This window comes from Candida theae (genome assembly GCF_024610275.1).
Source record: "Candida theae strain CBS 12239 chromosome Unknown scaffold11, whole genome shotgun sequence".
NCBI lineage: Eukaryota > Fungi > Ascomycota > Pichiomycetes > Serinales > Debaryomycetaceae > Lodderomyces > Lodderomyces theae.
The window spans coordinates 270,285-297,613 of NW_026261481.1; the positions used below are offsets into that span (position 1 = coordinate 270,285).

Here is a 27,329-nt window from a genome sequence, read left to right on the forward strand (position 1 = left end):
TTTCTGACATAGTTGCCAGCCCTAGAGACAAGATTAAGGTACAGGAATTGTACTTGAGGGGAGAAATATGGTCTTGTTTGCATAATTAGTAAAGCATCTGCGTTACCGCTTAACGAAGAGAGAGAGAAAGAGAGAAGGCAGCTGCTACACACACACACACACACACACACACACACACACACACACACACGCACAACATATCGAAAAGGGGGGATGAAGGGAAAATAGGCTAGCCTTTTCTTTCTCGCGAATTACGAGCATCTGATGGGGTATCCTGGACTGTGCTTTGGCTGGAAAGTGGCGATGTCAGAGAATCTGTCGGGTACTCTTTTTGGAGTAAATGCGCTACCTGTTGATCTCATCGTCATCGCAGATTCGAAAAATCAGAAAAAAAAAAAAATCTTGGAGGTACAACTTTACTTGGTTAGTTACTTAAATCGAGAATCACGTCATAATCAATAGGTGCATTCGGTTTAACTAATAAAGTAGAGATTCAGCATAAGCCATTCTTGAGAACCTCACAGCTTACACTTTATGATGACGAATGACGACATTTACCTTAGCATTACATCTGTACATGATGCTTACAGAACATATCGATCGCTGTATCCGGATAAGCAGCTTGCAAAGGAGCCTTTCACCTTCAATAAAGAACTATCTATCAATGAAAACTTGAATCACTTGTCTTTGTACGCGTTGAGGAATCCAATGCTTGCATACTACTGTTACAAACCGATATTTTTAGAACTTGCAGCCCGATTGATTCAAAACACCTCCATATTCGAAAGAGAATTCACCCAGAGTTCTAGCAACAACCGCATCAAGGGGTCTATTGTATTGTCTCAACTTTCTGCATTGCTTGATGTTGCACCCGATTTTCTAAATTTGTATGAGCATTTTTTGCAAAATTTAAATGTTTGGGAGGAACTTGCTGAAGCAGATACGTTAGAGGTGGAGCGTTTACTCTTGGCATATTATCGTACATTGCATTTTAACTCGGAGAGGTTCAAACAGTATATCCACCCAGACGCCATATATGGACTTCTCGAATCCAATCAACAATCCAAAGTTTCCAAGTACTTGTGTATTGAAATACTTGCAATATATCTACTGGCTTCGGAATTGTCTAGAAACAAAATGTTGGAAAAGTACGCCATTGGTGAAGATTTTGTTTCCAATTATGATGATACGCAACTCAATTATAGATTTCTTGTGTTGTCTGAGTCCAAAAGAATTGCCAATTTCAAAAGCTTGCCACAAGTGGATTTTTTAACAAATGAGGGAGATGATTCTGTTGTAATTTCACCGGTTGACTTATCTTCGACGATTTTGGTGTCCGTATGTGGAGTTTTGGTACCAAGCTTGGCAAAAAGTACAAACTTTGAATCTCATCAAATTGACTTTGTTTCGACAGAGAACTCGGTTCATGCATTAAGGACTTTGGCTACAGATATTAAATTAAACCAACCAGTAATGCTCGTTGGAGAATCGGGATCAGGAAAGACTTTTTTAATTAACAAATTGGCCAACGATTTGCATTGCCAAGGATCAATCGTCAAGATTCATTTGGGGGAGCAAACTGACGCGAAATTGTTGCTTGGGACTTATACTTCAGGTGAACAGCCAGGGACCTTCCAATGGAATACAGGTGTGTTAACATCTGCAGTTCAAGAAGGGAAGTGGGTGTTGATTGAGGATATTGACCAAGCACCAACGGAGATTCTTTCCATACTATTAACATTGTTGGAAAAAAGAACTTTAAGTATCCCTTCTCGTTGGCGAAGTCATCAAAGCCAAGAATGGTTTCCAGTTGTTTTCAACCATACGATTGAGGGACAAAAACAGGTCTCTTCCTGATCTCATCGGGGCAAGGTTTTGGAAAGTAGTCAACTTGGAGCCCCCCAGCGCAGATGAATTGAAGGTCATTTTATGCACCAGGTTCCCCCTTCTTTCAAAGCTAATAGATCTGGTCATGAATTGTTATTTTGAGGTTCTGCGATTTTATAATCAGAAATCCTTCATCTCTTTGAATAAAGGAAATTTGCCTAGAATAATTTCCACCAAAGACTTGATCAAATTTTGCGCAAGAGTCGATAGACTACTTCAATCTGAAGGGATTGTAACTTGTGACCAACCATTGGAAACTTCCGTATATGACAACATTTTTGCCGAAGCAGTTTCTTGTTTTGGAAGTGCCATTGTGGAACCAAAAGCGTTGGAGCTTTTGACTAAATTTGTGGGTGATACTTTCCAAGTCCCACAACTGAGAATAAATCACTTTATATCAAAACACACGCCCGTTTTCCAAACTGACTCAGATGTTGTGAAAATTGGGAGGGCTATTTTGAAATCTACTGGTGGCAAGAAACCTGATTCCTCTCCTTTTGCTCGAACCAATCATGCCCTTCATTTAATGGAGCAGATTGGCGTTGGAATTAGTATGACTGAGCCAATATTGCTTGTTGGAGAAACAGGTACCGGTAAAACGACAATTGTTCAACACATTGCAAAACTTTTGGGCAAAAAATTGACCGCGATTAATGTTTCTCAACAAACAGAATCGGGTGATTTGTTAGGTGGTTATAAACCGGTAAACACGAAGCTCATTGCTGTAGGAGTTCAGGAATATTTCGAGCCGTTGTTTTTGGCAACATTCTCGGAAAAGAAAAACGAGAGATTCAACAAGGTATTGTTGCGTTGTTTCAATAGTGGGCAATGGAAGAATGTGTTGAAGTTATGGTCAGAGGCATACAAGCTGGCTGTGGACGTGCTTACGAAAAAAGATCCTTCTCATGACAATGATGATGAAGGTGCTCCCAAGAAAAAAAAGAGGAAATTTAAGGCAGTTGATCCCGATTTCCTTTTGCAAAAGTGGTACAAATTCAACCAGATGTTGAAGGATTTCGAAGTCACTGCTTCGACCACCGATCATTCCTTTGTCTTCAACTTTGTTGAGGGTTCCTTGGTGAAGGCGATTAGGAATGGAGATTGGCTATTGCTTGATGAAATCAATTTGGCAAGTTCGGATACGTTGGAGAGTATTGCTGACTTATTGAATGATTCCTCGGAGCAAAGATCTATATTGTTATCTGAAAGAGGTGACACGGAACCCATCAAAGTTCACCCCGATTTCAGGCTCTTTGGATGTATGAATCCATCAACTGATGTGGGGAAAAGAGATCTTCCAGTTAGTATTAGGTCCAAGTTTACCGAGATCTACGTTCATTCGCCCGATAAGGATTACCAGGATCTTTTGAAAATAATAGACAAGTACATTGGCAGGTATTCTATTGGTGATGACATTGTAATCAATGACATTGCTGAATTATACTTGAGAGCAAAGTCATTATCTGAGATGAACAAGATCGTCGATGGAGCGAATCAAAGACCACACTTTAGCATTCGTACATTGACGAGAACCTTAATTTACGTTACTGACATTGTACCAATTTATGGTCTCCGAAGATCATTGTATGAAGGGTTTTGCATGACATTTTTGACATTGTTGGATGCCGACTCAGAAAATATTCTCAAGCCAGAGATTGTGAAGTACACTGTTGGAAAGTTGGGCAACATGAATTCTGTCATGAGCCAAATTCCACCGCCTCCGTCCCAAGACTCAGGAAAATTTGTCCAATTCAAACACTACTGGATGAGGCATGGTCCCAATGAGATAATTCCTCAGCCCAACTACATTATTACGCCATTTGTTGAAAAGAACTTGTTGAATTTGGTAAGAGCGACTGCTGGCCGAAGGTTTCCTGTGTTGGTTCAGGGTCCCACGTCTGCAGGTAAAACTTCAATGATCAATTATTTGGCACATATAACCGGCCACAAATTTGTTCGTATCAACAATCACGAACACACTGACCTTCAAGAGTATTTGGGTACTTATGTAAGTGACTCCAAGGGAAGATTAGTATTCCAAGAAGGTATCTTGGTGGAAGCGTTACGGAAAGGTTATTGGATTGTTTTGGACGAGTTGAATCTTGCACCAACGGATGTGTTGGAAGCGTTAAATAGATTGTTGGATGACAATCGTGAGCTATTCATTCCGGAGACACAAGAGGTTGTAAAACCACATCCAGATTTTATGCTATTTGCCACCCAGAATCCCCCAGGTTTGTACGGTGGTAGAAAAGTTCTTTCGCGTGCATTCCGTAACAGGTTTTTGGAATTACATTTTGACGACATCCCACAAGATGAGTTGGAGATTATCTTACAACAAAGGTGCCAAATTGCTCCCACTTATGCAAAAAAAATTGTCGACGTTTACAAGCAATTGACTGTACAACGTCAATCAACAAGGTTGTTTGAGCAAAAAAATTCTTTTGCAACCTTGCGAGATTTGTTTAGGTGGGCCCAAAGGGAGGCTGTTGGGTATGAAGAGTTGGCCATCAACGGTTATATGCTTTTGGGGGAGCGTGTTCGTAAAAATGAAGAGAAGGTTGTTGTCAAGGAAGCTATTGAGAAGGTCATGAAAGTACAATTAGATATGGACACGTATTATGACAACTTTGATCTTGAGAGTTTAATTGGCCAGGAGGACGGCGTTGTTTGGACCAGAGCTATGCGTCGTTTAGCGATATTAGTGCTCGCTTCTGTCAAGTACAATGAGCCTTTGTTGTTGGTTGGAGAGACGGGCTGTGGTAAAACCACCATTTGTCAGATAATAGCCAACTACTATGCTAAGCAGTTGATAGTAGTAAATGCTCATCAAAACACTGAGACTGGTGACTTGCTTGGAAGCCAACGGCCTGTTAGGAATAAAAGCAGTGTACAACAAGAGTTACGGAAAAGACTTTTGCAATTCTTGCATGATCATGGAGTCAAAGAGTTGGAGAATTGGGAACTTGCAGAGTTGATACGAGCTTACAAGGAAAAGACTAGCGACCCTGAAGTACAAGGCTCTGTTGAGATTGAAGAGCATATCAACTTGAACTCGATTTTGTTTGCATGGAGTGATGGGCCCCTTGTTACTGCAATGAAAGCAGGAAACTATTTTCTTTTGGACGAAATTTCGTTAGCTGATGATTCAGTATTGGAGAGATTGAACTCAGTTCTTGAGCCTGAGAGAAGTTTGTTGCTAGCAGAAAAGGGGTCACAAAACGCGCATGTTACTGCTGCAACTGACTTTAAATTCTTTGCCACAATGAATCCTGGTGGGGATTACGGGAAGAAAGAGTTGTCGCCTGCTTTGAGAAATAGATTCACTGAACTTTGGGTGCCATCAATGGAAGATTTTCAGGATGTGTTCAAAATTGTGCAATCAAGACTTTACGTGAAGGAGCTTGCGGATGCTATTGTGAAATTTTCTGAATGGTACGCCATGGAATTTGGTGGTGGAAGTGCTGTGAGTGGAGTTATTTCCATTAGAGACATATTGGCATGGGTTGATTTTGTGAACAAGTCACACTCTTATTTGGGTGTTGCTGCCGCCCTTTACAACGGGGCTGCTATGGTATTCATTGATGCTTTAGGAACCAATAATACTGCTTATTTGGCTGAAAATGCGGAGTCCCTTGTAAAAATGAAGCAAAAGTGTGTGGAAATGTTGTCACAATTTGCCAAATTTGATCTTTTTGGTTTTTCCAACCAAAGAATTGAAGTCAGTGTGACTGGAGACTCCTTCAACGCAGGATTGTTTCATATTCCCAGAGTTGTTAGTAATGAGGGTTTCCACTCTTTCAGTTTAGATGCACCAACTACAGCAACGAACGCTATGAAAGTCACTAGAGCTATGCAAGTTAACAAACCCATTTTGTTGGAGGGAAGTCCAGGTGTGGGTAAAACTAGTTTAATTACAGCAATGGCTAGTGCAACCGGAAATACCCTTATACGTATCAACTTATCAGAGCAAACAGATTTGGTTGACTTGTTTGGTTCCGATGCTCCCGCTGAAAATGGCAAAGCTGGCGAATTTGCTTGGAGAGATGCACCTTTCTTACGTGCTATGCAGCGTGGTGAATGGATTTTGCTTGATGAGATGAATTTGGCCTCTCAGTCGGTCCTTGAGGGATTGAATGCGTGTTTGGATCACAGAGGTGAAGCCTATATCCCCGAGCTCGGCAAGTCATTCAAAAAGCACCCGGAGTTCAAAATCTTTGCGGCTCAAAATCCTCAATATCAAGGTGGTGGTAGAAAAGGCTTACCAAAATCATTTGTAAACAGATTCAGTGTGGTTTACGTTGATACTTTGAAAGCAGAAGATCTCAACTTTATCTTGCTGCATGTGTACCCACTGGTTGATTCTGCTCTGTCATCGAAATTGATTGATTTTATGTCTACTATTGAAGGAGAAGTGGTTGTGAAGAAACTGTGGGGTCATTCTGGTAGTCCCTGGGAGTTCAATTTACGAGACTCCTTAAGATGGTTGAGTTTGTACACAGCAAAAAACTTGCAAGCTGATACACAAATTTCTGATTTTATGAACATGATCATTTGTCAAAGATTTAGAACACCAGAGGATCAAGCCCATGCACGAGCGCTTTTTGTCAAGTCATTTGGTTCATTTGCGAAACGAGACAACTACTACAATAAAACTGCGTCATATATCCAGGCAGGATCAGCATTGGCGACAAGGAATCATCTTATGCAATACAACAATGGTGATAATCTTTTGCCCTTGCAATGTAATTTTGGTGTCATGGAGACAGCTATACGTTGTGTCACATACAACATACCGATGATATTGACTGGACCCGCCAGCTCGGGAAAGACTTGCTTAATTCGATATATGGCTAATGTGCTTGGAGCCAGGTTGGACGAATTCTCGATGAACAGCGATGTCGATTCTATGGATATTCTTGGAGGATATGAGCAATCCGATTTGTCACGAGCACTTTATAACTTTTTGAATCATGTCTATGTCACTTTGAACGAATTTGTTGTGATTGAAGTCAAATCAAAGAGATCAGACGTATCCCAAGCTTTGAAAGTGATTGACGCAATAGCCTCTGGCAAAGTCACAGCGGAAAATTACCCGCAATTTCACAAGCAATTGATATCCATTAATGGTTTGGACGGTAAGATACTTTCTTTGTCAGAGTCGTTGCTCTTTAAGCTCTCTCAACCTAGCTCATTAAAGTTTGAATGGTTTGATGGTCTTCTTGTGCAAGCTGTGGAAGAAGGCCGATGGCTAGTTCTCGACAATGCCAACTTGTGTCCGCCATCTGTGTTGGATAGATTAAACTCCTTGTTGGAAACAAATGGTACGTTGATTGTGAATGAATGCACTTTGGCGAATGGAGAGCCAAGAGTGATCAAACCTCATCCAAACTTTAGACTATTCTTGACGGTAGATCCTAAATATGGAGAACTATCCCGAGCCATGAGAAACAGAGGAGTTGAAGTTTATTTGGATTCCATTAGTGAACGGGCTACGTCATTTGATCGCAGGTTGTTGGGCATTTCAGAGGTTTCCAAAGATTTCTCCGCAAGAGCTCATGGTCAAGTTCCAACTGGAGTGTACGGTTTTGACAGATTTACCGATATGCACAGTTTCAGTCTCGTGGAGGACCTATTGGAGAACGGTGCATCCTACATGAGTTCAATTTGGGGTATCGTACCATTTGCTTGTTTGAGCTTACTTCAAAGATGGACAGAATTTGTGAGCAAATCAGCCGAGTTTTCTTCACGCAGCAAGAAAACTTCCCAACTAGTGCTCGATAATTTTTCACTCTTTCATCAGTTTGAGTTGGAGACATCTATTTACTACTTGTACAAATCGGTACAAGTAAAATCTAATGAAATTCTTGGTGGCGATGCTGCCTTCATCCCTTTCCAAGCCATGCATCCGTTGATCAACATGGCATTAGTGTCTTCCATCATGCCTGACCATGCACTTGTTGCATCAAGTGAGTCTACCATGTTGTTCGAGGTTGTGAATGAAACAAAAAAGTTTGGTTCGTTGTTGAAGGGAGTTGAGATTGGTTCGATGAATAAGAAGATTGGAGAGCTAACTTATATCGAAAAATCTGCAGCAGTTTTTTTTGGAAGAGACTTGAAATCGAAACCTCGATTTGGTGTGTTCAAACTCCTTCAAGGGGTAGTCGCTTACATCATCAGAGCAATCTCAAATGCTCATCTGCATATATTTTCCCATGCCTTGTTCAACCCCGTGTTTGACTTGCTCGTTATTGCAAATGCCTTGTTTGACACATCGAAAGAGCAAAATGAGTCCAAAATTAGGATCTATCAAGAATTGCTTGCAAAGTGGTGTGATAACAATTTGGAAGTAAGTGATGTTGACACATTGAAATCCTCAATTGCATCATTTGGTGATGGTTTGAAACTATCGTCTGGTTTGTCAATGGATCTAATTTGGGAAAATTTCAGAGGCAAATACCCACTGTCTTTGAAAGGATGGGAATATTTGAGAACCGTGTATGGGATAATGGAGGACCTTGATTATGTATCCAAGAGGCAATCAATTGCCGCTTCAAGTATCATATCTGGTCTTGTGGAGGCATTCAGGCAACTTTACACTACAATTGTTGTCAGCGAATACAAGGAGGAGGATTTAAATTTCGTGTTGTCAAGGGTTTATTCAACACTAAATGAACTCAAAACGAACTTGATCACAGTTGACAACAATCGACAAAACAATTTCAAGATGGAATTCACCTATATTTGCGACTTCTCTGAAATCTCGGGGAATAGACAAGAGTTAGACAAGTTGTACATGTTTTCTGAACGATCTTTGAAATCAATAGTAGTTGGTGAAAGTTCTAAAAATTTCCCTTTGTTACTTGAAGACATTTGGAGCAAAAATGATTCAGTTGAGTCTAGAATCCCAGCATTGTTTTCGAGCTCGTTACTAGCCTCCACTTTAGAGAAGATCTTGAGCTTAAGGGCCACTGAAGTTAATCATGTTGATGAAACACTAAGCGATTTGAAGCTACTCACCAGATCATTAGTTGAAACTTCGAATTGTGTCTTGTCAGATCAGAGAGCTGTCTTTGCTGAGAAGTTGAGCGTTTGGTTGAAACACATATGGACATCTCATGGGTTAAATTGGGATGTATATGTTGCAGAAGATAGTGAGTTCCCACAGTTGAACCCCAAAGTTGCGCAGGTTTTCAAACAATTTTTAGTTCCAGCTTCGACTTTGATTAAGCAAAACGGTTTGAAAGATTTGGGAAAAGCATGGATCTTGTTTGCATGTGGGCTCATTCAGTTGTACTTGCCCAATATTCCAAATGATCCAGCTATTAGAGAATATGTCGTCTCAAAAGTCTATTCGGCCCGTGTGTTTCATCTCAATAGCCTTCAGGAATCTTGGACGCGTTCGAGACAGGTGATTAGTGGTGATGAACCCATATACTTGGAGTCAACTTTGAAGAACCTCACAGATGCTACTGAACCTGAAACTCCGAAGGTGTACCGTGGTGAGGGATCGATTGATGGCTTAATTGATGAATGGAACGCCATGATGGAGTCTAGCTTAAACTTTGAATCTATTTGCAATTTGTTGAATGATATTGAGCTGAGATCGTCCTCTGCCAGAAGCAAACTCAACTTGTTCCAGAACAACCTTTCCAAATTTTCTCAGCGAATGAAGCAAAACTATTTATTGTATTCTGATTTGAATGATATCCTTCTTGGATATGTGTATGCTTTGCAATTTGGTTTCGAATTGGTTATGTTTGAAAATGAGAAAAGTACACTGGCCCAGTTCTCAAAAGACTGGTTGATGAACACTGTTGAAATGTTGAATCCTGAGGTAATGGGATCTGAATTTGCTAATGCTCAAGCTTTCGCAAAGAAGTTGAATGTGGAGGACCCAATAGCTGAAGAAGTTATGTCTTTCTTTATGGTTCTCGGGTTTACAGAAAATGGAAGTCCCAATGTTGATGTTGTTGGGGGTGCCATCAAATCGTTGTATTATAGGTGGTCACTTCGAAAAATGAGAGAAGAGCAAGAGATTGCTCAAAGTGAGAGTATGTTCAAGTACAAGGATCAAGAAGATCACGTTGAGGAGGACTTCCAAAGATTGTTTCCTGATTTCGAAGAAGTTGTTGATTTGAAGATGACTGGTATGAGTAAGATTAATGAGTTTGAAGAAATTTACCGTGATATTGCTGTTGCGTATGTTGATAACTATGCTCGCGGCATAAAACTTGATGCAAGTGCCTTGACAAAACGAGGGTCTGTTTTGTTTGGGAAATTATCATCATACAATTTGAAAACAGGGTTCAACAATTCGTCGGCCTTATCGGCAGTCTTGAATGCAGCAATTCAATCAAATGACGATTTAACTCTTCCAAGCAAAAGCTTCCACTTTTACAAAGACAGCAATCCAAGTGAAGTTCAAAAAGCTGTCAAGATTATTTCCACGGTGCATTTGCTAACAAAGAAGATGCTTGAGCAATGGCCAGAGCACGCAACTTTAAGAAATATTGCCTTCTCCACTTCCGAGTTTATGGCGTTTCCAATCGGGTTGCCATTGGGTAGATTTTTGCTGAAATTGGAGCAGATCTATACTTACATTGCAGAGTGGCAAAAGTACTCTTCCAGTCAAACGTCACTAGCGCCTCAATACACCCAATTGACGGACTTGATGGTTTCATGGAGGAAGTTGGAGTTGTCAACGTGGAAGAGTTTATTCGATCACGAAGAGTTTGCTTGCGGTGAAAAGATTGGCTCGTGGTGGTTTCATCTACTTGAGGTGATCATGATTCCAATTTTGGAGAAAAGAGATGACCAAGATCAAGTTGTGAATATTTTATCTGCTTTGAATGTCTTTATGAGTAAAGTATCTTTCGGAGAGTTTAAGTTCAGGTTGAGTTTATTGAAAGCTTTCAAAAATCATGGATTGCAGCTACACTACACGCACCCAATTACAACTGCCTTGGACAGTTTCATTAAATTTTATAGCCAGTTCGGGTCGATTATAGAGGAGGAGTTGACATCAAAAAGAAGCAAATTGCAAAAAGACATTGACGAAGTTATTCTTTTAGCAAGTTGGAAAGATGTCAATATCGACGCTTTGAAACAGAGTGCTAGGAAATCCCACAACAGTTTATACAAGATTGTACGCAAGTACCGCGATGTGTTGAGCTCACCCGTGCAGCCAATAATTGAACAAGGCTTGTCTCAGTCATTGGCAGAATGTGAGGTCGTAAGCCTTCCAGCAATAGAGCACTTTGATGGTAAAGAAAGCTATGGTGCCCTTTCATCTATTGCCACGTGGAATCAAAGGCCACAGAGGTTGCAAGATATTTCAATAGTTGAAAGGAATTTCAAAGTTTATTTGGAGAGAGTCAAGACTGAGGAGTTGCCTCTGTTGCTCGATTTTGCAATGGAAACGGCACGTGCGGCAGATACTCTTCGGAATGAAACGCCAAAGGTTTTAAACGAGGGAAACAAAAAGTTGGTAAATGCGTTGAAGACACAAAAGCTGAAGTTGCTCAGTGACACCATTCGTGAAATCAGGCAATCAGGCTTAAAGACAAGCATGAGAGAGGATATACTTGCGACTCAGAAATCAGTCAACTTAATTATTGCCAATTCAAGCTCATTCAATGGATTCTTGGAAGGGTGCGATTCCGCATATTTCAGGATCTTGGACTTGTTGCCACGGTTAAGGGCAGCTGTTGGCTCACCGTGCGACGATGTGCCTAGTGCCGACCTTGAAAAAGGGCTATCTGCAGCGGAAAATTTGGTACATTTATTGATTATAAAGCGCTCACCACTTGTCAAGTTCAACAGTGTGTATGAGACGCTTCAATTATGCGCACGTGATATGTTAATATTAGCCAAATTGGATGAGGAGAAATTGATTTCGACCAAACACTACAAAGCTAGTGTTGAGAACGTTAAGTTTAAAAGAAAGTGGTTACCCAAATTGTTGGACTATGCCATTAGCACTTGCAATGCTATTGCCAGCTTTACGTTTTCCAATTCGACTCTCATTTTTGAGGAGTTCAGGAAAGAGGTGGAGACATTTCCGGACTTTGACTCTAAGTCCTTGGTGTACACGACACTGGATGAAAGATTATTGCATGAGTTTGCAAATTTTGAGGATCGTTTGAGAACAGCATTGAAGAAATGGAAGACCGAGCATGTAAAATTGCAATTTGTGGCAGATGTTGTGTTGAATTGGTTGAATGGAACTGCAAAAGCCACTGTTCTAGGAGATGACGGTATTGAGTCTAGAGTTATAGAAGATTGTGAAGTGGAGTTCAGGAAGTTGTCATCGATGATTCTTGTTGCAGCCCAAAAGGTGACCGAGTGTGGTAACAGCGAAGTAGCAATTGACGAAAAAGGTTGGTTGATTCTAGCTCAAAATAAAGTGTCTGACTATATTAAGCTCACGCATATTACAGGAATAGTTGCGAAGTTGAAGCGTTGTATCGAGGTCTCCACTTTGGCAGTAGACCAATCTCCATTGGTCTCTTCCTTAGCTGCATTCACGCTTCCGTTGGTTGAAAACTATTTTGAGTTGTGTTCAATCGTTTTCGATAAAGCGAGGGTTAACTATAAGAGCTTGTCAAAGGCTACTTTTGTTTTGTCTTCGATACTTTATTCGCTAGCAACAAAGGGATTTTGCTCGCCAGAGCCACCTCAAGATCAAAAGGATGATAACAATTTGCACGATGGAACTGGCTTGGGTGATGGTGAGGGAGCTCAGACCAACAACAATGACGTTGAAGAAGATGACGATTTGACTGAAAATGCTCAAAAGCCAAACGATGAGCAAAATGACAATGATGATCAAGACGAGAATGATGACGCTGTAGAAATGGAAGGCGACATGGCCGGTGACCTCGAGGATTTGTCAGATCAGGACAAAGATGATGATGGTGACGATGGAGAAAGCGAAGAGCTCGACGAAGAGGTTGATGACTTGGATGAATTGGATCCAAACAATGTTGATGAAAAGATGTGGGATGAGGAGGCCAAGGAGGAGAAAGAAAAGGAGTCGGAAAACATTCCTGAGAATTCAAACAACGATGATGAGATGGAAGCAAGAGAGGATGAAGAGCAAGGTGAAGCCAAAGAGGATCAAAAGTCAAGGGATGATGGTGACGCAAAAGATGGCAAAGAGGGAGAAGAGGGAGAGGAAGAGGAAGAGGAAGATGTTGGTGAGCAGGAAGACCAGGTTGAGAACCAGGAGGCCGAGCAAATGGAGGATCATGTCCCTGAATCGGAAGCTTTGGAACTTCCTGATGATATAAACATTGGCGATGAAGAAGATCAGGAAGAAAGTGAAGACGAATTTGACGAAGAGCATAACGATGGTCTAAATGATGAAATGAATGATGATGATGATGGTGAGGAGGAGGAGGAGGAAGGAAAAGAACAACTGAAAATGGAAAAAGACGTCAATGAAGAAAAAGAAGAAGAAGAAGAAGAAGGTGTTGACGAGGAAGAGAATACAGAGATGCTTCAAGATGAAGAGTCAAACCTTGAGACTGAAGAGAACCAAATTGATGAAGAAGCTGGTGCTGAACCTGAAGATGAGGACGTGGACAATGAAGAACATGATAAAAGTGAGGACAAAAAGGAGAAGGGAGATGAAGCCGCCAATGATGAAACAGATGCAGTAGATGGGGCTGATGGATTGGCAGATGTGGAGAATGAAGAGGATGCAGATATGGATGCTGCAACTGAACAAAAGGCTGGGAAATCGGGAGATGGTGCAGAAAATGAGCAGCTAAACAATGATCAAAACGGTGAGAATCTAGCCGGTGAAGAGAATTCTGCAGCTGAGGAGAAAAATGAAAAGTCCATTGAAGATGACGCCGTTGACAGAGCGAACGAATCTCTTAAACAGATTGGTGAGTCATTGAAGGAGTTTCATCGCCGTAAGCAAGAGATTCTTGAAGCAGAGGAGGATGACAATGCCGAGCAGTCTGCTAATCACAATTTGAACGAGTTTCAACATAATCCTGATTCAAATGCTGATGATTTACAGGCACTTGGTGCTGCCAATAAAGACCAAATACAATCGATAAATGAGGATATGGCGATTGATGAGGAGGAGGAAGAAAGACAACAGGAAGAACAAGATGAGAAAATTGACGCTGATGCTCCAATGGATGAAGAGAATGGTGATGTGCCGCAAGAGAATGGTGGTGATGACAATGGGGCTGCCGCGCAATCTGCAGCAGAAGATGCTCCAATTACTGAGACAGAAACGAACGAGATCGACTCTAAACCGTCCATTGAATTTGGCGATGGCGATGACGAGGAGGATGATGATGAAAAGATTGAAGAGATGATTGGAAATTACACTATTAGTGATGACGAACCACCATTGTCTTTGGACGAAGCACGTAAGTTGTGGAAGGATAGTGAGATGGCAACGCAAGACTTGGCGTCGGGACTTTGTGAACAATTGCGATTGATTTTAGAGCCCACTTTGAGCACTAAGCTTCGTGGAGATTACAAGACGGGAAAAAGATTGAATATGAAACGTATCATTCCTTATATCGCATCTGATTTCAAAAAGGACAAGATTTGGTTGAGAAGGACAAAGCCTTCCAAACGCGAGTACCAAATCATGATTGCTGTTGATGATTCCAAGTCGATGAGCGAGAGTAACTCTTCACGATTGGCTCTCAATAGTATTGCTTTGGTTTCGAAAGCGTTGAGTCAATTGGAGAGTGGTGGTTTATCAATTGTGAGATTTGGTGAAGATGTAAAGATTGTGCATCCCTTCAATAAGCCGTTCAATGCAAATAATGAAACTGGGGCTAAAGTATTTCAATGGTTTGATTTCCAGCAATCGAGAACTGACATCAAAGCATTGTGTAATGAGTCGTTGAAGATTTTTGAAGATGAGAAGTTTGAAAACAAGGCTGATTTGTGGCAGTTGCAAATTATCATCAGTGATGGTGTATGTGAAAGTCATGAGAATATTATGCGCATGGTGAGAAAAGCTAGAGATGAAAAGATAATGATGGTGTTTGTCGTGATTGATGGAATCAATCTGAAGGAATCCATTATGGATATGCAACAGGTGAGGTACGAAACTGATCAAAACACTGGTGAAATGGTTTTGAAAGTGGACAAGTATCTTGACAGTTTCCCATTTGAATTTTACGTCATTGTAAAGGACATAAATGAGTTGCCAGGAATGCTTTCAACCATTCTTCGTCAATACTTTACAGAAATAGCTACAGTATAGATTAAGTGATAAAAAAAAATTGTGTGATATAGCTTATACCTTAAAAAGAAGAACCTCTTTAATTTTTTTATTTTTCCCCTTAATCCTGTAAATCCCTAATTAATTAAAAACCCAATATATTAAATTGCCTTGTAGAGCTTGACCCTCTCTCTCTCTCTTTCTCTCTCTCTCTCTCTCTCTCTCTCACTTTTGTTTACTATTTTTGATGACTTTGGCAACAACTATTGACATGTCATCAACTTTTCCTCCAATGCTGTGGGAATTTTGCAAAGAATCTCTGTTTATTGATTGATTGACTTTTTCATTGTACGGAGTGTAAGCGTAGTCATCAAATGCTACCTCCTTTGTCTTGATTAGCAATTTGCTGGCAATGGTTTTCACGCTGTTTTTCTTGGCATGGACAAACTCATCCAAGTAGTTGACAATCTCACTCTCATATAAGTTATCAGTGATTCCATCTGAGCACATGACGATGTAGTCGCCCTCTTTCAACTTAACCAGATCAATCCATGCAAAATCAGAAGGCATTTTGGACATTGTATTAGTTCCGATTTGGGTAGGACAAAACCCATCGCCCGTTTCCTCTTTATTTGTAACAAGGATCTTGCCGTCTCTAATGACAAATAATTTGGAATCTCCTATGCTAATCATCAACAACATGTCCCCACTCAACATTCCCAAAACCAAAGTCGATGAGCCGCTTAATTTTTGCAAATCCATCAAATGCGAAGTATGCAAAAACGAGTCATCCAAAATTTCTTGAATATCACGACGTTTCAAGTGATGCGGCGTGTGACTAATTTTGTACTCAGTCATTAACCTACTGAAAGTCTCCACAATTGATCGCGACCAAATACCTGAGTTTGCCAAATTCCCTGAACTTTCCCAGCCACTGACTCCGTCGGCAACAGCAAGAACAGACGGGGAAACGAGCATTGTGTCATCGCCCGCTTTTATGCTCAATGTGTCACTAGGAGACCCTTCGGGTCTTCTTTTCGGAAGAAGAGAGTTCAACTGTGTCGGGTCAGTCAAATCACTAAGTGAATTTATCGATGGTACGATTGAATCCGAATGGAAACCAAAAGATGCGTAACCGAAATCAAATTTAAACTTGTCTTGAGCTAGTTCCTTCATTTGTTCTTTGGTGATGAGTGGGTACTTGACATACGGTATCTCCTCGTCCACTTGATCTCGGTCTTCACTTTCTTCCGAGACGTTGAAGCCAAAGTAGTTTCTGACACCATTGAAGTATGAGGACATGCACCTCTTGGGCGTGTGGCTGACCTGGCTAGGACGGAGGAAGGCCCGGTGTTGACATTTGCAAAGTGACACCCTCGATGGGAATAATGCTAACTTGTACAAATTGTATGATCGAGACATTACAGTAAATGGTGTCCTCTTTCGAATGGATACGAAATGCGAGGGAAAAAAAAAAAAAAGTGAAATGAAATGAAATGAAACGAAAGTAATGGTCTTGGGACAAACTCCTCAAGATATATCTAGCAAAAGTATTACCAAGCAAGGACGAATGAGGTGGCTAAGTTGTGAAGATTTTTTTTATTTTTTTATTTTTTTTTTTGTTTTTTTGTTTTTTCTTATTGGTTTCAAGTGTGTAAAAGTTTATATTCCCGCCAATGTCCGATTTGGCGGTTTGTTTTGTGTGCGCGAGTAAATTTTGTACCCTTGAGAAGACGCAGTTGAAGGGAAAACCGAGTGGGTATTTACTCAGTGAGTATTGTATCCAATGGGGCTAAAACAAACTCGTGAGGGAAAAAAAAAAATGCTGCTGTGGTAAGGATCATGATGATGTTGACAGTGATTTTGATAATGATAATGATCATCATCATCATCATCATCATACTATATTTTTCATTTATTTGTTATGGGGTGTGGACCATAAGAGGGACAATTTACCCCTCACTTGATGAAAGAAACAACAAAGAAAAAAGAAATTTTTTTTGAACTCCGAAAACAAAAGGCTGATGTTTTCACGTGACAGCTTCTTTTTTTGTAGTCTGAAGCACCAAAAACAAAGTATTACAACTCAAAACGCCAGTTGTGAGAATAAAGTGTTCTTCCTATATCGCATCTAGACTTGAATAAGTTGACCTCATCGCATTTGAAACTCCGATCGGTGTTTGTGGCCTACGGCATCTATATACGTTACTTTCTTTTTCTTTTTCTTTTTCTTTTTCTTTTTCTTTTTCTTTTGGCCTTTTGTGTGCAAAATATATCACACACGCGAGTTTTTCCGATGACCTCTATAAGGAGGACACACACCAAAATATATTTTTCTTTGTGTCTTGCAAAAATAACGTGTTTTTCCGATAAACTTTATATAGAAAGCCTTTAATATATACACCACTCCCTTGGTTTAATCATCAGCAACTACTGCTTCATGGATAACATCATATGGTGGAGCAAAGCCTGTGTGGATCTTGAACTGTTCCTCACCTTGATTGACCAACATCTCAACTCCTTGTATGACTTTCCAATTGTACTTTTCCTCTGCCAATTCCATCACTGGTGTGATCCGTGGCTTGTATGCAGCTTCCAAAAGTAATGGCGCGTCTTCTCCAACCGCAGGCTTGTTAGAGTTCAAGATAATCTCGAGCCTCTTTAGTAAGACATCATCCAACGGTGCCGATGACGGGACACACGACACGGCCAATGACACTGATTTGCCGCGAACTTGTTCTACCAGCTCAACCACCTCAAGATTGAACTCGTTGGGGAAAGTATTGACAATTTCATGCAACTTGGATACAGTACGGTTGAGTAAATAGATTTTTTCACATCCCAATTGATGCAAAGCATAAATTGCCGCTCTTGAAGTGCCGCCACCTCCGACAACCAATCCAGAGACATGGCTGCCTCCAACAAATCCACTCTGCTTGAAGGAGTTTGTTATACCCACCCAATCAGTATTGTCGCCAAGGAAGCCATCCTTGATAGGGACTATTGTGTTGATGGCACCAATCAACTTGGCTGCATCCGAAAGTTGCGTGACGTATTTCATCATATCCAACTTCAATGGCATAGTAATTGCCAATCCACCAAAATCAGATCTCAACATCAACTTCTGATAAACAACCTCTGCATCACTTGATTCAAACCTGTCAAACTTGTAAGGCAAGCTCAATGCCTCGTACCCTGCATTGTGCAATGCAGGTGATCTGGAATGCTCAATTGGAGACCCAACAACCCAAAACTTTTTGTCGACAAATCCACCAATTTGATAGTAGGCTTCATTGATTTCCTTGACTGTTAACTGTCCTACCCCTTGTGGTTTGTCTGTGATTAGATCGTGGGTGACTGGGGTAAATACAGTGTTTAGCACTCTTGAAAGCTTCCCCTTGGGTCCCATATTCAATCCAATCAAAGGCTTGGCTGTGTTTTCGCTTCTGAACTTCTCCAACAACAAATTGTCATTGAAATCAATAGCCTTTCCAACCAATTTGACAATATCGGCATTTATAGCCACCCCTTGGTCATATTTAGTCTTCCATTCCACATTATCCCACTTCAATTGACCAGTGAAATCATGGTGGGATGCAATGACTTTGGTGTTGCTTCTCTTTGACATCACTTCGTCAATAATGCCATTTGGTGAGATCAATTGCAAATCAATAACATCGACACCAATTTTGATGCCAAACAAAAGCAACGACCTAATGGAATCAAGATCCTCGTCAGCGAAATTACCACCTTGTGATTTGGTTCTAATGGTGTAGATTATTGGAAGATCCACAGTTTTTCTTAATAATCCCACTTGATCAGCAATGTATGCAGGATCATATTTTGCCAACAAATCAACTCTCAACTCAACGGCATTTGCCCCCACTGTGATTCCTGGCAAAATGTCTAATGCATCCCTCACATCTGGGTACGTCAAAGTGACAAAAGCAGAACGAGATTTAGGGATGGTTAACACTTCAAAACCAGTAATCTTGCCAATAAACTTTAAGAAAACCTTCTTCAATTTGGCAAAATCATCATCGGTTGAACAATGTGGAGCATAGAAGTGGTAGTTGGAACACTCGTGGTACCATTTCTCCCTTCTCAACCAGACGTCCTTAACCTCGGATGCAAAAGCAGGACGTGTGGCATCTGAATTCAAGAATGTGACAGTTTCCTCTAAATCGCGGTGCAAGTGCAAAACAATACCATTGTTGGCAATGTAGCCTTGAAGTTGCTTCCTTGCATCTTCACTTTCAACAAGACCGCCACCACTGGAAAGCACATAACCAGAGGAGTATTGCACAAAGCATTCTGCAGCCAACAAAGACTCCTGATGTCTAAAGTAATCCCAACCTTTCTCCTTGATCAACGTTTTGATATCAACACCGAGCTTTTCTTCGAGATGTTCGTCCAAATCGAGAAACTTGAATCCCAAGTACTTGGCAATCCATTTGGAAAGGGTAGTTTTACCTGCGGCTCTCATACCAATCACCACAATACTTTTTTCGCCATTCGTGGAAATAGATGCTGGTTTCAGTGGCTCGTAACCTTCAAGGGTAGTACCAAATTTCGAGTGCAATACATCCCACCATCCGGGCCACGTCTTTCCTGTTGTCGACCTCTCTAATAACAACACTGGTTGCTTACACAACCCGGCTAGTAGTGAGAACGACATGGCCACTCTGTGGTCGTCGTAGGTATGTACACCTCTTTTTTCCACTGATGGAGTTTTCAAATCCCTTGAAGGTACACCTTCAATTACTATACCATCGTCAATTTCATGGGCCCTGACACCAAACTTTGCCAATTCATCAACCATTGCTTTGATTCTGTTGCACTCCTTGACTCTTTGGTTTGCAATACCGGTAATGGTAGTTGTTCCCTTGGCAACAGCAGCCACAACGGAAGCAGTCAAGAATGCGTCTGTCATTGGCTCCATGTCAACACTGGTCAAAGCATTCAATTGTGCTGGACCTGTGACGGTTGTAGATGTTGCTGTTTGTTTGACTTCGCATCCCATTGGCTTCAAAACATCCACTGCAAACTTTGCATCCCCTTGCAATGAAGATGATCCAATGTTTGGAATTGTGCAGGAGGAGCCTGTCAACGCAGCAAATGCTAATGGGTAAGTTGCAGATGACGCATCTGATTCCACAACATATTCAGAAGGATTCTTGTATGCAGCTTTGGGGATGTGGTATGTGTATGGTTCGATTGTTGATTTTGTAACCTCAACACCAAACTGCTTCATCATTTCGCAAGTCATGTCAATGTACAACTGAGATATTGGCTTGCCACCAACGAGCGATAAAGTGACAGGCTCCTTAGCATATGGTGCACACATGAGAATGGCTGACACATATTGAGATGAAATAGTAGCGGCCAACTCTATTCTCCCTCCACGGAGTCCTTTCCCAGCAGCTATCTTTAATGGAAGTGAGCCGCTATTTTTCAAGTATTCAATTTCTGACCCATTCGACTTTAAAGCATCGACTAATGGGCCAATAGGTCTCTCTTGCATTCTAGCATTACCTGTCAAGATGACATGCGAGTTGTCTGAACTTTTTGCCAAGCATGCAACAGCAGTAAGAAACCTGGAGGCAGTTCCCGCATTTCCCAAGTACAAGGCTTTCTCACTGGCAAACAAATCTCCTCCATTGCCCTCAACAACAACAGTCTCCCCATTGTCTGCAAACGATATCGAGGCACCTCTCAACACAGACAATGCATCCAACATGTGCTTTGTGTCATCGGAATGCAACAAGTTTTTGATCTGGACAGTACCAGAACCCAATGCGGCAAGTATCAAAGCTCTATTGGAAATTGATTTTGAGCCCGGTGGTGAGATTGTAACAAAGTCTGGAAATTCCTTAAATGGGTGAACCAATACTTCATCAGTCAAGACAAATTTCAAGTCGTCTTTTGAGATCTGATGTGCCTTGAGTTCGTAGCATCTGCCAATTCTCTCCAACAAAACACATCTAATCTTACTACCATCGTTTTTCTTGTCAATCAACATTTTTTGTATCAACAGATCAATCTTTAAGTTGTACTTTTTACCCCCAACAATCTTTGAGAAGTTCTTTTCATCAACAGAGACTGGTAACCTGTATGCTGCAAGGCATTTGGAGAGTCTGGCAACAGCAACTGGTGGTAGTATTCCCAAGTATCTTGATAGTTCAGCTTCCTTGATCATTCCAATTGAAACACACTCACCGTGGAGAGCTTCGGGTGTGAGAATAGCTTCAATGGCGTGGCCAATGGTGTGTCCAAAGTTTAGCAAATTCCTCAATCCACCTTCCTTTTCATCTGCCGATACAACGGAGGCCTTGACTCTTACTGATTCCAAAACAGTTTTCACCAACTCTTTTCTAATGCTTTCCAAATTGGGCTTCTCAGAAGTCACTTCGGCAATGAATTTTGGCGCAAACTCCTCCAATCTTGTAAACTCTTCTTCATTCCAAATTGCCGCAGTTTTAACAACTTCAGCCATCCCATTGATAAATTGCCGGGCTGGCAACGTTTGCAAAAAGGAAACATCACAAAAGACATATTGCGGTTGATGAAATGCCCCGATAAAGTTTTTCCCCAAAGGTGTATCAATGGCGGTCTTTCCACCAACTGATGAATCCACCATTGCTAGTAATGTGGTGGGGACTTGTACCACTCTTACTCCACGCATGAATGTTGCTGCAACGAAGCCAATCATGTCACCAATGACTCCTCCACCAACTGCGAGTATAACGGTATCCCTAGTACATCCTTTATTCAAAAGGAAATCCTCCACTGCAGCCTTTGTCTCACGGCTCTTGTTGTTTTCTCCAGGAGGTACAAAGTATGTCAAGAGTCTTGACTCTGGTCTTTTTATTTGAAGTTCACTCTCAAAGTCTGACACCAATTTCTTGAAAGTGTGAGTTTTTGCCATGTTGGTGTCACTGATAATCACATAGGTCGATGAAGCCAAGTTGGCAATTGTCTCACTGACAATGTGAGGCTGTATTTCATAGCCCACATGTATCGATTCCTTACCCAAGATGGGTACTTTATTAATGGACATGGTGGTGGGCAACTTAACTAAGTGACTCATGGAAAAAAAAAAAAAAAAAAAAAAAAAAAAAAAAAAAAAAAAAAAAAAAAAAAAAAAGAAAAAAAAAGAAGAAAAAAAAAAAGTGAAAAATTTATTTACAGGATTGATTTTATGTACTCTATACATTCGTCTTTTGTACCCAGAGGGTTATCCAACTGCCACACCAACACATTATCTATAGCTGGCTTCATCCATGGACCCGGTTTCCTCGTGAGACACTTTACTAGTTGATTTCCATCAAGAAGTGGTTTCACTAAGTGCACGTCGATTAGATCTAGCGACTTGATCGTGGAGTACAATGACTCATACTTGGCGATAATGCTTTGGATTGTTTTCACTTGGTCACTGGTACATTGGACTCTGTGGTTTGGCACGGGAATCTCCACTGGTGTTTCCATTCGGATAGCATCCACGCATTCAAGGTAACATTGTACAATCAAATTGAGGTCCATATACCCTGGAAAACGTCTCAAGTAGGTTCCCAAGTCTGATCTTTTTACACTGGCTGGATCTTTAAAGTATCTTTGTAGTGTTTCGTTTCTTGTTAGACTAATGGTGGAGACTCTTGTGATGTCACTCTTTTTCGCCATCAACCCCAATCTCAAATACTGATGGTATATGTCTTTGGTTTTCGTTGTGACGATGGAGTAAGGGTGTAGAATTACTGCAAGCCAAAAATTGAACCTCGCGTCACCATCTGCTAGGAACTTTTGGAAAGTTGATTTAATGGTTGAGTCGAGGATAAGTTGCTCAAAAGTGAGGTATATTGCACTAGCGACATTAACCTGATGGGGAATTTTGCTCAATGCCAACTCCAATTGGTAAACATCAAACTCCTTCTTAAGCTCCTCCACAAAGAATATGCACTTGCTGAGATCGCAGTAATTGATCAACTGTAATCCGTAGCTTGGGTTATGACTAGTTAATATTTTCCTCAACTCTATTTCAATCCTCTCTTTGCTTATCTTTGTCAGAAGAGCTTGTTGGTTGTGTTTCTCTCTCATTGCATCCAACGTCTCCAGCTCAATTGCAAAGTTGAACTTACTGGCAAACCGAATCAATCTGAGAATACGCAAGGGATCGTCCAAAAAGGTTTTCACTGGAGGAAGAGGCGTTCTTAGTATTCCCTTGTCTAAATCATCCATCCCTTTTTCAGTAAAATCCTCGATCTTTTCTTCATTGAGGTTGTAAAACAATGCATTCAAAGTGGCGTCACGTCTCAATGCGTCTTGGAGTGGCGTACCAAACTCAATCGTCGGCACTCTGCTATCGTGTGCATACTCCTCCGACCGCAAATTGATAAAATCCAAATCAATTCCATACAATTTCGTTGTGCAAGTCTCCAAATGCTTTGATTTTTCGGGATTCATCTTTATCGTGTGTACGTGGTTGACAGAAAATTGGGGGTCTTTGCTCTTTAAGTACTCTTGGAAGTTGTGTACAAACTCCTCCCCAGAAAGGTGGTTAACAGCAATGTCAATGTCGTGACTGTCATACCCAAGCAACTTGTCTCTAACCCACCCTCCAGTGATTCTCAAAATCAATGGCTTGTCTCGATGGGATGCATTGTAGTGGTTACAATAATCAACAAGTAAGTTGCGGATATCCAGTTCGACTTCGGAAAGTGAGATGACATTTGGAATTCCACGCCTCATTGGACTGTGAAGTAATCTATACGGTTTGAGGATACCCTTGAGCATGCAATGTGGTAACGGCTTCGAAATAAAAAAACAAAAAAAAATAAAAGTAAACAGAAATCAGCGAAGAGAAAAAAAAAAAAAAAAAAAAAAAGGAAAAAAAAAAAAAAAAAAAAAAAAGAAAAAAAAAACTCCGAGCAGCCACAAAAACAAAAAACGAAATTACAACAACACAACACACTTCGCTCCCAGTAAGAATGCAGAGCGGTNTTTCAGGTGGGCTTTTGAAAAGAATGTTTTTGAGACAAGAATCTCCAAATTTCTGAGACATTTCTGAACTGTATATGTCCTGGGTAACATTAGTGGTATGACTACACTTCTAAAGAATGCTTAACTACGTAGACCCCTTTTTTAGTTGTGTAGGAACGATTTTGAGTCTGTTACGTGCAGACTTTGCCAAAACTAGTCTTGTCTAATAGCTCCACGTAAACTCATTGAAACCTTTGGGTAGACTCTGTCATAGCTATAAGAGGTATTAATGTATGGGTTGAAAGACTTCTGCACAGGACTCACCGTTACGTGAATTAACACGTTAGTTTAAGTTAAAAAATAGTGTTTTTTTGCAGCAAGGTATTGACAAAATATAAAAACTCAATAGCCTCGGCGCTCGGCGCAATTAGAAATTTTATATACTTGTGGCTCCAGAAACTCTGTCGCCCTCTCCCACCCCTCTGAAGCAACCTCTCAATGCTATTTCTGTACAATCAATGGTTAGTTAAAATAAACGCCTCGTCGAGTTCACCAAAAGGTGCATCTGGGAACGGTCATCATGTACTTTTAAGCTGAAACACAGTGACGTTGTACTAAAGAACTGCTTTTACAGTCTCCCCACAAAAACATTGAGTGACTAAGAGCTCTTTTCTTTTTTTTTTTTTTTTTTTTTCATGCTCATCTCCTATGTGTGGGGAAGATCCCGAAGCTCTCTTTACACCACTTGTGGTCACAGTAAACAGTGAAAACTATAAATGTCGGTTTATTTTCCGGTGAAAAAAAGAAAAATTCGGTAGTGAATCCGAAAACCAAAACATTGGTTGCACCAATGGCTGCCAACAACAAAATTGGTAAAGACGCCACGACCAGCAAACGTTCAAGAGTGAATTTGGCATGCAACAGATGTCGTGAAAGGAAAACCAAATGCGACGGTGGAAAACCTTGTGCAACATGTGCTAAACGCAATGCCGGTTGTGTCTATGGAACAAAGTACGCTAGAGCTAATGTTACGGTCGAGTATGTCAGAGAGTTGGAAGAGAGGTTGGGTATAGCTTCGACTCAATCCATTATGCCTCCCAGTATCAGCAACACGATCTCGTCCGAGCGTGGGTATTCAATGCAACAAAATCTCAATGGAAGCATACCACCCCCGCTACAAGGTTCAACTTATCAGCATCGTCGTCAAGAGTCGGTTGCAAATGCTACACAGAGTGAAGCCACCGGTGTTACCCCGTCAAGCTCCATAAATACCACCAATTCTACCTCCAGTGTGTTCAGAAGCTCAAAAGATTCCACTAGTGCAATGGGTGCAGGAGATATGGCCAAACACAAGGGAAAAGACAGAGATTACTATGGATCTTCAGCTGCAATATCGTTTATGAACAATCTATCAAGCATCATCGATAAATCTGATACAGAGAATGATGAGACAGAAACTTTCTACAAGATGTCTCGATCTGATCCAATGACGACAGTTGCAGTTGCTGACTTGGAGCTCCCGCCTAGAGCTCTTGCTGACCTCTGTGTCCAAAACTACTTTGAATTTGCCTACACTTTGTACCCATTTGTGCACAAACCAACATTCATGGCCACTTACAACTCATTATGGGGAGATGAAGAATCTGGAGTTGATGAATTGTTCTACTCAATTGTCAATGTGATATTTGCATTTGGCTGCCAATTGGCTCCCGCTTTTCAAAATATGGAGGACAATTCTGACATATATTTTGAAAGATCACAAAGATATCTTCGATTTCACTTGATGGACAGTGGCTCGGTCTTGTTGGTGCAAGCTCTATTACTCAATGGTCAATTCTTACAGGCAAGTTCTGGCCTGGCCGGCTGTTGGAACATTGTGGGGTTAGCCATTAGAATTGCACAAGGGTTGGGATTGCATCAGGACCAAAACTATGCTTCCACAAAGAGTCTCATCGAGAGGGAGATTAGGAAAAGATTATGGCAGGGTTGCTTGTTAATGGATAGAATTGTGTCCATGACTTTGGGAAGACCAATGATGGTGGTGCAGAATTCTGAGCAAGGAGAAGTACCATTATGTTTGGATGACGAGTACATCAAGGATGAAGAGGTGTTGCTAATGGATGTACCATCCAAATTAGACTTTTTCGCTCAGACCATCAAGTTATACAACATACTTGCCGATATTCTCAACTCGGTTTATCCCAATGATCAACTTGACAACAACCCACAAATATTGCTTGATATTTTCAAATTTGAGCACAGACTACACAACTTTGAAGCGAATTTGCCTAACCACCTACACTTTAGTGCTGAATTACAAAAAATGGTTCCCTTTGCGAGACAAAGTATAGTATTACACATCAGAGTGCTTCATCTCAAAATACTACTTTATCGTCCAGTGTTGTTTCCAAAAAAGTCCAATACATTTGAAGTCAAGGGCTCTGAGTTGTACACGTCATCACAAAGGTCGGTTGCATTACATTGCATAACTTTAGCCATGGAATTCCTCGAAGTTATCTCCAAATATCGTGCTGGAGATATTGTTTACTTGCCAGCCCACTGGTACAATGTGTTTTATATTTATTCAATTGGAACTGTTCTTCTTGCAGCAAATCTCCAAGTTACCTTACATAAGGATATGGATATGGTGGCATTTGAAAGAGCATGGAGCTTGTGTTTGGAAATGCTTCGTTCGTATACTCAACAGTCTGAATCAGCAAGTCGTTGTCTAGAGGTTTTGGAAATGATGGGAAACAAAGTTCAAATATCATCACGAAGATTAGCCACGCAAGCGAATACTCCTAGTAATGATGTTATTACACTTCGGGAGCTGGAAATGCACTACAGCCCTGGCTCCACGTCACCAGAGGTGCCTACAGATGTGTTGTACTCTTTGCTTTACGATACTGCTGGTCCGTTTGGAGGTCCTTTCCATTTTGCGGATGATATAGCTGCATTTCACTTACGTTAGCGTTATATGGTTTGTATAACATTGAAGTAGTTAAGGCAGACATTTAATATAAGGAATTAGTGATGAGCTAACTTAAAACAAGGGCAATTCAGAGGGAAATGTAGAGATATTTATATTAAGAGCAACTAGCAATCATGGGAATACAGCCTAGTTGCATCACCATCAATAATCATCTTGGCAATGTATCATCAGTGCCATTCGTAGCTTGGCAATGTAACATGATATCCTTTACAGATTCTATACTATCGTTACTAGTAGTGATGCAAGTAGCACTTCGTCAGACCACTG

General features: G+C 40.9%; 4 protein-coding genes across 4 annotated transcripts; 2 read left to right on the forward strand and 2 right to left on the reverse strand. All coding sequences in view use genetic code 12, as the record gives it.

The window, feature by feature from the left end:
* Nucleotides 1-534: 534 nt before the first annotated feature.
* Nucleotides 535-15,136, forward strand: MDN1 (AAA family ATPase midasin; the record flags this gene model as incomplete). The annotated part of the gene is made up of 2 exons (XM_051754420.1): nucleotides 535-1,742; nucleotides 2,098-15,136. The coding sequence occupies 2 exons, from the start codon at nucleotides 535-537 to the stop codon at nucleotides 15,134-15,136; spliced, it is 14,247 nt and encodes a 4,748-aa protein (XP_051606777.1).
* Nucleotides 15,137-15,319: 183 nt separating this feature from the next.
* Nucleotides 15,320-16,516, reverse strand: PTC8 (Ptc8p; the record flags this gene model as incomplete). The annotated part of the gene is made up of 1 exon (XM_051754421.1): nucleotides 15,320-16,516. The coding sequence occupies one exon, from the start codon at nucleotides 16,514-16,516 to the stop codon at nucleotides 15,320-15,322; it is 1,197 nt and encodes a 398-aa protein (XP_051606778.1).
* A 994-nt stretch (nucleotides 16,517-17,510) lies between these two features.
* ARO1 (Aro1p) lies at nucleotides 17,511-23,884 on the reverse strand (the record flags this gene model as incomplete). The annotated part of the gene is made up of 2 exons (XM_051754423.1): nucleotides 17,511-22,171; nucleotides 22,309-23,884. The coding sequence occupies 2 exons, from the start codon at nucleotides 23,882-23,884 to the stop codon at nucleotides 17,511-17,513; spliced, it is 6,237 nt and encodes a 2,078-aa protein (XP_051606779.1).
* A 1,036-nt stretch (nucleotides 23,885-24,920) lies between these two features.
* Nucleotides 24,921-27,041, forward strand: KGF57_004869 (Zn(II)2Cys6 transcription factor; the record flags this gene model as incomplete). Its single annotated transcript, XM_051754424.1, has 1 exon — nucleotides 24,921-27,041. One exon carries the CDS (start codon nucleotides 24,921-24,923, stop codon nucleotides 27,039-27,041), a length of 2,121 nt encoding a protein of 706 aa, XP_051606780.1.
* Between the last annotated feature and the right edge of the window lie 288 nt (nucleotides 27,042-27,329).